The 12,693-nt window shown below is 39.4% G+C and overlaps 1 protein-coding gene across 2 annotated transcripts in view; it reads right to left on the bottom strand.

Annotated features, from left to right (window-relative positions):
• Positions 1 to 215: 215 nt before the first annotated feature.
• Positions 216 to 12,693, bottom strand: part of PTPRZ1 (protein tyrosine phosphatase receptor type Z1) — a 162,764-nt gene continuing 150,286 nt past the window's right edge. For both annotated transcript variants that reach the window (XM_060020798.1, XM_060020799.1), the window contains exons 22-30: positions 12,522 to 12,657; positions 10,962 to 11,108; positions 8,589 to 8,682; positions 8,193 to 8,266; positions 6,031 to 6,159; positions 5,433 to 5,579; positions 3,694 to 3,836; positions 2,761 to 2,896; positions 216 to 1,170 (exon numbers count right to left, since the gene is read on the bottom strand). In XM_060020798.1, coding sequence (XP_059876781.1) covers positions 1,030 to 1,170; positions 2,761 to 2,896; positions 3,694 to 3,836; positions 5,433 to 5,579; positions 6,031 to 6,159; positions 8,193 to 8,266; positions 8,589 to 8,682; positions 10,962 to 11,108; positions 12,522 to 12,657 — 1,147 coding nt within the window. In that variant the 3' untranslated portion in view covers positions 216 to 1,029. The remainder of the gene's footprint in view (positions 1,171 to 2,760; positions 2,897 to 3,693; positions 3,837 to 5,432; positions 5,580 to 6,030; positions 6,160 to 8,192; positions 8,267 to 8,588; positions 8,683 to 10,961; positions 11,109 to 12,521; positions 12,658 to 12,693) is intronic.

Below are 12,693 nucleotides of genomic sequence, written 5' to 3'. Positions count from 1 at the left end.
GTAATTGTGTAGTGTCAGTACACATTGCTGTGTTGTCCTCAAAAATCTTCAGTTTTGTGAGTTTCCTGTGTGCCTTAAGGCAGTTTGGGAATCAGCTCTATACTCTGTCCCATCCCATCAACCTTCTTTCACGTCCATAATCTCAGAGGGAACATGTCCACAATTTTCTGCTACACATGCCTCAGCACTCCACAAGCAAACACAAATTGATGGCAATATTTATATTTATTTTTGCAATGCCTTGGATAAAAACCATTTAAACAATGTCGGGTAAGGTGTTATTCTCATAAAAACATCTTCTTTCAAAACAAATGTATTTTTATTTTCCATAAAAGTTAAAATTACATGCTAAAACAGAGTTAACCACAACACAAAACAATATCAGAAGACTCACAGAGTAAGACCAGATGATGAGCTGCAACATTAAACTAAACAATTACACAGAACTAGAAAACTGACTCAGTAGTAAAATATAAAAATCTACAATTATAAATATAAATTTGGTCCATGGAGATGCTAGAGCAGTATTTACAGTAAGTATCAGATTATTTCTACTTTAGGTGAATACTGTGGTTGTAAAATGTTGAATATCATAGGGAACAGAGTGTTTTATTTACAGTATACTATATTAAAAGTTATATTTCTAGCAAACCTGACGATTGCTACAAATACAGCTAAAAATTTGACACTAAAAACAACATGTTTTCTGTAGTTGGGAATTCCTAATATCTATAAATTGAAATTCTCTGTTAAAATCAATATGAAAAAAAGATACCACAATTCCATTCTTAGAAATACGGTAAATTTCAATCATTTTAGTTTAAACACAATAAGTGAATCACAAGAAGTTTTGCAAAAAGGCACACATTGTTAATGATGTAAACTTGGCAGCAGAATCCTATGCCATGATAGTTACTGTCAGGTGATGTGAAGTAAACAGATAACAGAAGAACTGGACTAATTTTCCTGTCTAATTTTAGAAAGAGGAAAGCAATGTCCAGATGTGGACTCTTCTCACCCTTTTCCATGTTAAACTAAAGACTCTAAGCTCTCGGCTATATTTCCATCAGGCAACGCTGCGCCATTACTGTCCAGAGAGGTGGACGGATTCTCTTCCTGCCTGGTGCTCACAAGGCTGAGGACTGCTTTGTAGAGAAATTGATACTGCTCCTGGAGAACAGAGAATGGGAGGTCAGAAACAGAAAGCTCGCTGAAGACATACGTTTGTAAAAAGAAGCAAGGTTTTTAGTCACCCTTTGCCACTGTCATAGAAAGGCGTGTTAAGGGCTCTGTTATAATCAGCAGAGGCACCCCATCCGTATTAATGTCTCTTTCTGATTAAATTTAAAGTGGCTCTATAATTAGCCAACATTCATTGACCTAGAACACTGGCCCACTACATTTGCCAATGGTAAGCACTCCATTCTTACTCATTTACTTCATGGAATCAGAAGGTGATGTGATGAGGTTCTGATACTGATTTATCAACTTGTGTGTAAACCTTTTGGTACTAGGCTCCTGTAACCCACTAAGTTATTCATTTTCCTTTCTCCTTTTGTTACAAAATCTGTTGGGTTTGTCTATTTATGAAGAGGTCTCAGGACTGCACTGTCAGCCCAGGAACTCATGAGGAATGCAGGCCTTTCACAAGACCCACTGTTTACCAAGTATCCTTCACACTCTACCAGCCCGACGGGTCTTATGTCCTGCTTGGTGAGAAGGAGAGTGTGTGCCTGTGTACCCTGCTGTGGTCTCATGGTAGAGACACACAGAAGAATAAAGTAGTTGTTCTCTTACAGATGCCAACTTGGGGATGGTGAGGTGGGGGAAGGTAGTTGCAAAGGACATGAGCAAGTGGCTGGCTCCATAGTAGAAAATCATTAGGACCACACGTCTCATTAAATGCATTTGTGAAACCTGGGTATAAGTTTAGTCCGCCGAAAGCAATTTCATACAAGACAAGCTTGATACAACTCAACTCTCCTGAATGAGACTTTCAATAAGGGCTCCTCTGAAGTGCATGTGCACAAGGGTTACCTTACTCTCTGGCAGCTGGTCTGGGCTAGAGCTTTGAAGATGGACCCTTTATAAGGCCCTTACACGTACCCAGACTAGGAAGCTGGAAGTGAGCCTATGACCTCTGCATCCACCTAAGCTTCTCCCACTGGGGCATTTGCACAAAGTTCCCTATTGTCTTTCTAGCTCTTGTTTCTATAATAAAAAAACTTCCAAATTATTCTCAGAGTTGAGACATTTTTCCAGATGTGCTATGCTCTTTCTTGATTGTACGAGTGTCTCTCTCTCTCTCTCTTTTCAAAACTATCCCCAGAATTAGCTACTTCTTAAGTTCAGAAAATGAATCTGGCTTGAGAAAAAGGTGAACAGCTGAAGTCTATCTTCTGACTCTTCCTTGAGGCTATGTAGAGCCCTAACCCTGGGAAAATAACTATTTATTTTGTTGGATAAATCAGATTAGTTGGTGCTTCTACTGAGGATACGTTTCAGAATTACAATAAGTCTTGCAAAAAGGCACACAATGAAATTTAAAAATTTTGATCCATCAATTTTCTGGAAAATAAACTTCAAATGTTTACTGTTCCAGTTCTATGGATTGCAAACTGAACATAATTCAGCTTGAAAACTACATGCTAACATTATCAATGTGATCTTTTTTGATACAGGACAAAACGATTTTGGTAGCCTCTAGAAAGTGACTTGTGCTCTAATGAGAAAAGTCTGGTTCGCTGCTTTATTACTTACAGCATCAGCAAAGACTCCTGGCCTCATCAAATTGATCATCTTGGCTACCTGGTAAACATCCACTGAATTTTCTTTTTCTAGTTGGTGCATAAGGGTTGTCAGAGCACAGAAAGTTCCTGCTGTCACTCCTCCATGCCTGGAAACAAATGGAAGGAACAAAGACTCCATTCAGATGCAGCACATGTTCACATTTGAAACTCACAGAGCACATGGCCTTGATAATTTTGCAGTAAGAACACTGAAATTTTTAATAAATTGTCTCATTCCTTTATAGTGCATGGAACTGTGGTCTACTTCGAATCACTGGGGAGTGTTCATGATATTACTAATGAGACACTTCATAGAAGTTCAATATTTGGTGATACATTTCTTATTTTTATACTATGGAAGGGGTTGGCAGTAAATCAAAATGATCTGACTGAGGTTATAATATATATTATGTAATATTATCATATGCATCATATATAATATGTATTGCTATATAACATAATTCCAGCATATGCATTTTTTATTTGTTCACAACTGAAACTTGGAAAGATCTGTTGGATAAAATTCCTGTTTCTGGTAAATAAAAAATATATCAATTTTACTCCTATCCCAGGAAGCCAATGGCTGAGAGACGCCTTGCTGGTTAGCACCTGAAGATTCAGGTTCTAAAACACTGACTCATCACACAAAGTGTTCTTAGCGTAGAATGCAACAGCAGATGCTTGTGATCAGGCACACATTTTCTGCCTTCAACAGGAGCTCCCAGAGAAGCGGAGAAAACCCCCAAAACTATTCTGTGTTAATCCTGTCCATGAGAAGCAGATAAGCCACCCCGGCTAAACAATTCACGATTGGTCCAAAGTATTAGGTTAGTACAAAGACCACAGAAATATACATACACACAGAGAATGTCAGGTGTGAATTGATTTAAAGTGTGGAACTTACTCATCATGAACAATCATGGGGCCATCCCTGGTGGCAGCTTCTTCTTTGATAATACTTATAAGTTCAAAAGTTTTACTAATGGGGCTATCTGGATTTGGCCACTTGGGACACTGAAAATGCCGCACTTCAAGTACATAATCATCCTATAAGAAGAGATAAAAATTACTGTTTTAGAAAGTGTCATATTGGTTGGTGAGTAGATGAATTGAGGAAAGTCAGGAATTATAGGAAGGCAATAAAACCAAGAAACACGCTGAGTGAGCAGCAGTAGTTGCAGCCTGTCCTCCACCATGGAATGGAGAAACTGCCGCGACACCACATTTGCCAGGTACAGAGGTGATCTCTTTTTTATTCAAAAATAAACCTTGTTTGTGGGCTTATCTTGCCAATCAAATCATGAACAAAGATGTATCTGTGCCGATAAATTTAAACTTACAAAAAGAAATCTTCAGTTTTAAAATTAGTTTTAAAAATAACATAGACTTCTTCCTCTAAAAATTGTGAATCACTATATCGTACACCTGTAACATACAATATTGTACATCAACTATACTTAAATTTAAAAAAAGAAAAAAATAGCATAGATTTCTTCAAATACCAGCATTACTCAGGTTTACCTAAGGGAAGAATAAGATTGCTTGACACGGTGTGGGAAATGCTGGTAAGGAGAATGGAGACATGGTTTCCACTCCAGTCTCAGTTCTGATCCTTGCTTATTAAGTGACCAAACCAGGTTGTGTGACTTTAAATCTCTGATCCCCAGTCTCCCAAAGTGGCTTATACATATATAAAAATTTGATTTATGACTGAACTGGTATTGTTGATCTATAAATGACACTGGAACAATGGTTATTCACACAAAAATAATAAAATTGGACCCTTGACTCACAAAATATAAAACATCAATTTCAGGCAGAAGTATAAAACATTTAGAAAACAATGTATTTGCATTATCAATTTTATAAGTTTTGGTCAAATATTCTAGCGAATACTCAATCTTCTTATGTACCCTATATGTTTTACCAGTTTCAGAATTAGGGTAAAGTGAAACATTTAAACCATCTAAAACATGATTTATTTTTTTTCTAATTGAGAAAGTCCTCTGAATTTCACATGCTTTACTCATCACTATTAGCATCTTTCAGTCTTTCACAGGAGCTGTGCAATAATTTATGAACTGTGCTGTAATCATAGAAACAGTTATTGACAAAGAATTAAAATTGGTGCCTTGTAGGTAATCAGGAGTCTAGTAAAACAACACTAGTTCATTGCACTGCATGTTTTCAAAGCAGTTCTTCACTTAATAACCCTCTGTACATGAGTAGAGAGCAGTAAGCTTTTTTTGGTAGGTAATATTTTTCCCATTTTATTTAGGAGAATACAAGGTAAGGACTTGCCTTAAAACATGAGAATTAGGATTAATGAAATTATTTTTTTACTCTGTTTATTTTCAGCTTAACTTCTATCAGCAACTGCTTTGGAGTAAAAGACAAATCTTTGACTTCCTGTGTGTGTAGAAGTCAGGGATGGTGGAGTTTAGTGATGGCTAATTGTTTAATGATTCTATAAGATTTTGCAAATGAAAATGACAAGTAAGGTAAAATTTATTATTTGGGTAATCTGTCTCAATTTGTAAGAAATCAGATTCCTTCTTTTTAGTTCTAGGAGAGATTCTTAAATTGGCATATATTTAACATGTGCTTAAGATGAAAAGTTTGTCATTTAAACTATGTCCATACCTGGGTAGCTTCTAAGATAAAATCTTGCATTATAAGTTTTTCTTCGTTAGACAGACATTTGTGTTCTTCAGCCATAAGAGTGACCTTAAAACTCTCACAATTTATGGGCTCATCCTTATTTGGCCAGTAAACAAATTCATCTTCTGCCTGGAGGATTAAAAACCAAAGAAGGTTCTAGATTTTAATAAAATGTTTAAGTCAGACTGTGAAACGAAGTTAACTGGTTGCCATAGACAATTCAACTCAAATTTTTCTTTGAATCTCAATATTTACTCTTAAAATATCCTAACAACTTTTATTTAAAAAAACGTAAATAGAAACATATGGGCTGACTTCCTTTATGATTGCAATTCTAATTTCCTTAAGCAGCGTAATAAATACTTAAGTTAATTTCAGCCTACTTTTATTTAAAACTGTCATTCAACAATTTCAGACCTGGGACATTGTATCCAAACCAAGTCCAATAATAGACAAGGTGCAACTTCAATATTAGTTTATTGGTTGAAAAAAATACATTCTTTGTATGCTGGACTTCTGGTGGTTGTGTCTTGATACCTACCCTGCAAAGAACATGCCAAAAATGACCTGAGGGACTTACCATGTTTTGACCATCTGGAAGCATAACGACCAGCTGGGCGTTATGGTCCCAGATCATCCTCCAGAAATCCTTGATGGTATGGAGAAGGGGATGTTGGGTGATGATGAATTCATTGCTCTGATAATAACCCTACAAAACCAAAGAGAACATAGAAAGAGCCTTGGCATGTGACTTTAAACATTCAAAAAACATTTATAGGTTAATGGTTACTGTCTTTTTATTTGTGGATTGTATCTATAAATAATAATGTGATTATTATAGCCAATGTTACAGACACCTCCTATATGCCAGGTATAGCACTAAACATTTTCTTCCTTTATTCCTCACAGTAGTACTATGACAAAGGGAATGTGATCTTCATTTTATAGGCGATTAAACTGAAGCTTAAGAAATTAAGTGCTGTGCCCAAGCTTACCCAGCTATCACCTCTAGGAGGAGACAACAAAAATGGCTTCTGGACTATGTCTCTCACACTAGATAGAAAGGAAATCTAGAGATTTTATATTTCTTACTTTTCACAAGTCCCAATGGCAGAGTGCTAAATTTCACACCTACTGGCAACCGGATACCTTTACACCCTGGCTGCCTCTACAGGAGAGGAGGGGGGGTGGGGGGGCGGGCACCTTGCAAATGTTGCTGCAGAAACCTGAAAGCTGGTGCCATTGAATTAATCATGATTTCCACGTTACTGCTTACCAAAATCATGGCTCAGTTAGCCCCTTCTGCAATGGAATCTCTCAGATTGCATTCTTATCCCCCATGGGCTCATATGAAGTGTGGAATATTTTCATTTTTTATTTTTTAAGCTTTAGCTTCATTTATTCATCAAGTAGAATTCTACTCAATTTACTTTGTTTTGGTTACAATCTTGTTTAAGAAGCAGGAAACTTTTAAGTTCATATATTCGGATTTGAATGAGCAGGTTGTACATAATTAAATGTTTTTCTGGTTACTTGTAGATTCTTTGGATGCGAAGAGACCTTGAAAGGACTCTAGTTTATCCTGCAACTTCAGTCAATATCCCACTTAAGTCATTCCAGGTAAGTAAAAATTCATCCTATTTTGTAAATCTTCAGATGTAATGTGGCAAGCTTTGTAGGTAATATTTTCCAGCATTTAATTATTTTCTTGACAAGAACAGTCTGTCTTCTATCTAACCAGCACACAATGCAATATTTATATTTGTTCTCTTAACCCATTCTCAATTTTTGAGTAAAAATATCTGCTTCCTATAGTATTAAGATGCCCCTATTTTAAGTGTGGCATGCTTTTAGATGCCACCTCCACTCATCTCCCTGTTTCTTGCATGGATATACCTTAGTATTTTCTAGATAAACAGAACAGTGATTTTGGCACGGGGATTAGGACTCTCATCTGAAGGCAAAGTCTGTGATTGATTGACCTAAAATGGAAATGAAGGTCACACAACAGCTACTAAAGCACTCATCCCTCTGATAGTAGATCTAAATGCAGAAAGAAAGTATTGTATCTTTAGAAATCCAAGTCCCCAAATGAGCCCAGTTTGCAGGGTGAGAACCGTGCTGCAAACCTGGAGTGGTAATGTGAACGAGACTGGACTTTGCTAACGCTAGTGTATCCTGGGTCTGCAGGGAATCTGCTTTGGTGAATGAAATGGAGCTGCTTAGAAGGGTGAGTGGATGTTTTGTATCTACTCATGGTGAGTTTGGTTCCCACATCTACTCGTTGTCTTGATTAAGAGTTCTCCAGTCCCAGCACACATAAAAACATCAAGGAATGCTATGATTCTATTGCTGCTGTGGGCTGTGAGTCTGTAGTCATCAGATACGACTCATGTCCACCTGTGGTGCCTCCCGTATCCGCCAGTCACTGCTTTGGGCAGCCCACTCTGGTTTTTTTTTTTGTTGTTTGTTTTGTTTTGTTTTTTGTGGTACGCGGGCCCCCACTGTTGTGGCCTCTCCCATTGCGGAGCACACGCTCCAGACACACAGGCTCAGCGGCCATGGCTCACGGGCCCAGCCGCTCTGCGGCATGTGGGATCTTCCCGGACCGGGGCACGAACCCGTGTCCCCTGCATCAGCAGGCGGACTCTCAACCACTGCGCCACCAGGGAAGCCCCCCACTCTGGTTTTGATTCTGATAACGCAAGCTGCAGCAGTCTCCCCAGTGGCTCTCTGACTTACCATGATGTAGGAGGCATTGATGTAGTCTGTGCCTTCCCCACTCAGGGATGAAATGCCAACTCTGGATCTTTCCACTGGGAATACAGAACATTCATCATAAACAAGTAAGCTCTTAGCACTGTATCTCCTCCCCGCCCCTGCAAATGGCAAAACATAGCTGCATTTTGCAAGTAGAGTGTGTTTGACTTTTAAGCTAGTTTTTCTATGTATTTTGCACTTCTAGACGAAGACCTCAAGGTTTAAGAGTCCTTGTTAAGTTATATTATCTGGCATGATTAGAAAAATATGAGTGTATTGTTTTTGTTCCAAGATGTACAACTATTGTCAAATTATCTACAAGGCTTCTATTATTTAAAAAGTGGGGTTTTTTTTCTTCCAAAATTCAACATAGCTTACCAGGGATGATGGAAGACGTTCTGTTCTTTTCTCTGTTGCATTGCTTTAGGGCTGTAGAATAGTCACTCTGCTGTATATTTGATTGACTCAGGAGCTGAGAAAGGGTGTCAAGGAAAAATATAGATTATTTCATTTAAGCCCCTCAAATAAACACACACACACACACACACACACATATACACAGGAGACTCAACAAAGATAAGATACTGAATATAAATATATCTGACTTATTTTCCAAGAATTCCTTGAATTAAACTTGTTCTGGGGGACTCCTTGGTACATCTATGTTCTATATTCTATACCAGGAGGGTTAAAATAAGCAGAGAAGACTTGATGTCTAGCTTGACTTGCAGCATTAGGAACCTTCCTCTATGGTGTGTGCCCTCCATTTTCTCTACCTAAATCTCACACTGCAGCTGGGAGATAAATTGCATGTGAGTGTGTATGTATGTGTGTGTGCACATATATATGCACAGAGTTGGATTTTATTCACTATTTTAGTACTCAATCACACGAATTATCTACTTGTTATTTACCTATTCCCCAGTTAGTGAATGTTTGGGTTATTTCCAATGTTTTGCTATTTCAAACTTTGTAGCAATGAATATCCCTTGTATATTTCTTAATGTGCACACATGTGAGGGTTTCTATAAAGAATTAGGAGTCACTGGTGTTTAATTTTTGACAGGCTAACAGATGAAAAAAGTATATCCCAGTTTGTTTTTTTGGGTTTTTTTTGGGTTTTTTTTGCGGTACACGGGCCTCTCACTGTTGTGGCCTCTCCCGTTGCGGAGCACAGGCTCTGGACGCGCAGGCTCAGCGGCCATGGCTCACGGGCCCAGCCGCTCCGTGGCATGTGGGATCTTCCCGGACCAGGGCTCGAACCCGTGTCCCCTGCATTGGCAGGCAGATTCTTAACCACTGCTCCACCAGGGAAGTCCTGATTCTTTACTTTTCAATGCTGAGGTGGGTTTCTGATAAATATTTGTTGAATAAATAGACATGCAATTCATTTCAAGGACATTTTTCTATGGGTAAACTTGAATAAATACCTTTTCTTATAGGACAGTATACACACACACACCCCTCCAAATTTCCCTAGTTAGGATGTTAACAGGAAACAGAGTCAAATGTCTCTGTTTTTAAATTAGATTCTGATCTCATAATTGATATTTCCATTTTGATCCTGAATTATCCAGTATAAGCGATATCAATTCTTTTATTAACTTAATTGTGTATGGGGTAAATCATATTTAAATAAGAAAACGGGTAATAGATGTATATTTTTAACTTAGAAAAAAGCCATCCTAGCAACATCACATTAATGCTTTATAGTTATTATCTGTTTCTGGAAGCTGTATTGTGCACTTTGTCTTCCTTAAAGTGTTCCTTTATGACTCAGCTAAGTTTGGCTGAATAAAACATTTCTGTTTTCCTGTCTGCAATTTCTAAGTTCAGCTTCCACCCCTCCTCTGTCTCTTACTCCTCCCAAAGCACAAAAGGTGCTGAACGAGAAGGTAAAAAGTCAGAGGGAACTCATGACTACATCTTCTATGTTGTAAGCCGCGGAAGAGAAAGAAAAAACTTCAATCTTGAGGTTTGTTAACTCTCCTGGGTTTTTCCAGGGCCTTCTGAATTCTTCCTAGACATTCCTTCTTCAGAAACTGGCCCTGTTTCTCTAGCAACCCTGAGAAGTAAGAGGTTAGTATAGAAATAATGGGGAACAAAATAACGCAGCCTTCATTCCTCTGGAAGATGACAGCTCTGCAAATCCCTCTATCTCCGCAGGCAGGTCTGGTAACAACTGCTTTCTGAATTCTTTGCTGACTGGTTTCTGGAAATCAGAGAGCTAAGCTGTGAGAGGTAGAACATTGAACAAACCACGCTCCCCTGTCTAGCCGACGTCCTTGTGACAGGGTGGGTGGGAGAAACTGGGGTTGAAGAAGCTCTTCTTGTGGGATGGCCTATTCTAGTCTGGGGGTTTCAAGTGAGACAGACTCTTCCAAAGAGCAGCACAAGCAGCCTGAGCACAGCACTCGTGGTTAAGTGGTCTGGTTTTCTCAAAGCGAGAAGAGCACTTACACCGTCTGTGTTAGAAGTTCTGCCTGTTCCTCCTGTTCTGTTCTGTGCCCTCCTTTCCTGGACCACGTCTGCATTTCTAGGGTTTCTGAGAACCTTCCCTCTCGCTACTCAAAATTAAGGTTCTTGAAATTTGCCAAGTGGCTTTGTTGCCTGTTGTAAAGAACACAACAAAGCCACTGGGCCAACAGAGCGCTCAGCCTGTCCACGTGGCTTTGTCCACTCAAATGAGGAGATGCAGGAACATTCCAACCTGTGGTGACACCCAAGAGAGGGGCTTCTGAGAGAACTCACCTTGAATTGTTTGTCTAGCTTTGTTTTGCCTGTTGGTCCAGGAATGAGGATCCCATTAACATAGGCGTGGATGTGGCTGTCCGGGACCTCAGTTTCTTTACTAAGTATCGCCTCGACCAGTGCGTCATGAATGAAGACATACTGTTCCTGGCAAAGCAATGACAAACAGGGATATCACCTCAGGTTCTCCTTATACGTATTGAGGTACAAAAGTAGTATCTTCCACTGATGGACAAAAAGCGTTTTACAAAATGGAAGGGAGGACCCACGGAGATTGCTCACCAGTCCTGGCAGGAAGTCAGATGGAGGAAAAGGTGGTCATCCAGAAACAATACAACTCTTTCCATCCCTCATCTCTTTATTTCTTGTGCGTTGGCATTTAGGGAAGGAGATCACTGGAAGATTTGGGGAGGCAAAGCAATGCCCTCTCTGCTCATCCTTCAAACCTGAGACCCTCTTCCACATTTTGCACTGACTTCTCTACTTCTGATGGGTCTTCCCTTCTTCCCATTCCAGTTCTCCTTTTAGCCGGTCATATATAATTTAGTACAATTATCTATACAGTTTTTAACAGTTATCTTCCATTTCACGTATGGGACTCTTCCCTCGTCTTATCTGACTAGAATGTCATTTCCTCGATGGAATGATGTTTGGTTGGTTTGGTGTGGAAGCCCACTCAGTCATATGTTTCTTATTGCTTTCAAGCTGCCATACATAGTTTTCAATTTAAATCCATTTTTATTTAGAAATAGTGAAAATAAAATACAGGTATGCAGAGCTTGTCCTGTGTCATATAGGGGTAAACGATCTGGGCTTAAAAAAGGGAATAATTTGAGCATAATTCATACTATTTAAATATGAGAATAAATCCATTCATTCATTACATGCAGGAAAAGCTTGAGGATTCAGCACGAGGAGATGAGGGTTGACTGATCCACTTACTCTTTTTCTGAATCTCGCCTGTGACTGGTGTCATTTTAAAGATATTCCCCATTTGGTCATAAAATAGACAAAAGTTAGCTGGTCCATCCATGACTTACGTGCAAGTACCTGGTGTTATAGTTTGAATTATGCACGCCTCCCGCCCCCGCAGAAGATATGCTGAAACCCTAACCTCCCAGGACCTCAGAATGCGACCTTACTTGTAAATAGAGTCGATGCAGACGTAGTTAGTTAAGATGAGGTGGGGACTGGTGTCCTTCTAAGAAGAGGGAAATTTGGACACAGACACGGACACAGAGGGAAGACAGCCGTGTGAAGAAGGAGGCAGTTAGGCTGCCAAGTCCAGGGAAATACGAGGCTATCAGAAGCTTGAAGAGACAGGGAAGGATCCTTCCCTAGAGGATTCGGTATGGCCCTGCCTACCCCTTGATTTTGGACTTCCATCCTCCAGAAGTTGGGGACAACACGTTTCTGTTGTTTTAAGCCACCCGGTGTGTAGCACTTTATCACAGGGAGCCCCATGGGACGAACGCACCTGGTAATACAAACGCTGGTCTATCCAGCAGTTTAGGGACACTTCCAACCCTTAGCTAAAGGACATTATCCTTTTTATCATACCTCGGTTTGCACCAGGTAATTTCTTTGTGAACGAATGTGTTTTAAAAAGCCGAATATGTTGACGGTTCCTTCGTGTTGAATCTGCTGCAGCATACTGTCTAGCACGATGTATGTGCCTGTCCTCCCAACGCCAGCACTGAAAAGCACACAGAGAAAGAGACTTCAATGTCAA

Source organism: Delphinus delphis, chromosome 9, assembly GCF_949987515.2.
Source record: "Delphinus delphis chromosome 9, mDelDel1.2, whole genome shotgun sequence".
NCBI lineage: Eukaryota > Metazoa > Chordata > Mammalia > Artiodactyla > Delphinidae > Delphinus > Delphinus delphis.
This window is presented reverse-complemented; position numbering and strand designations above follow the sequence as displayed.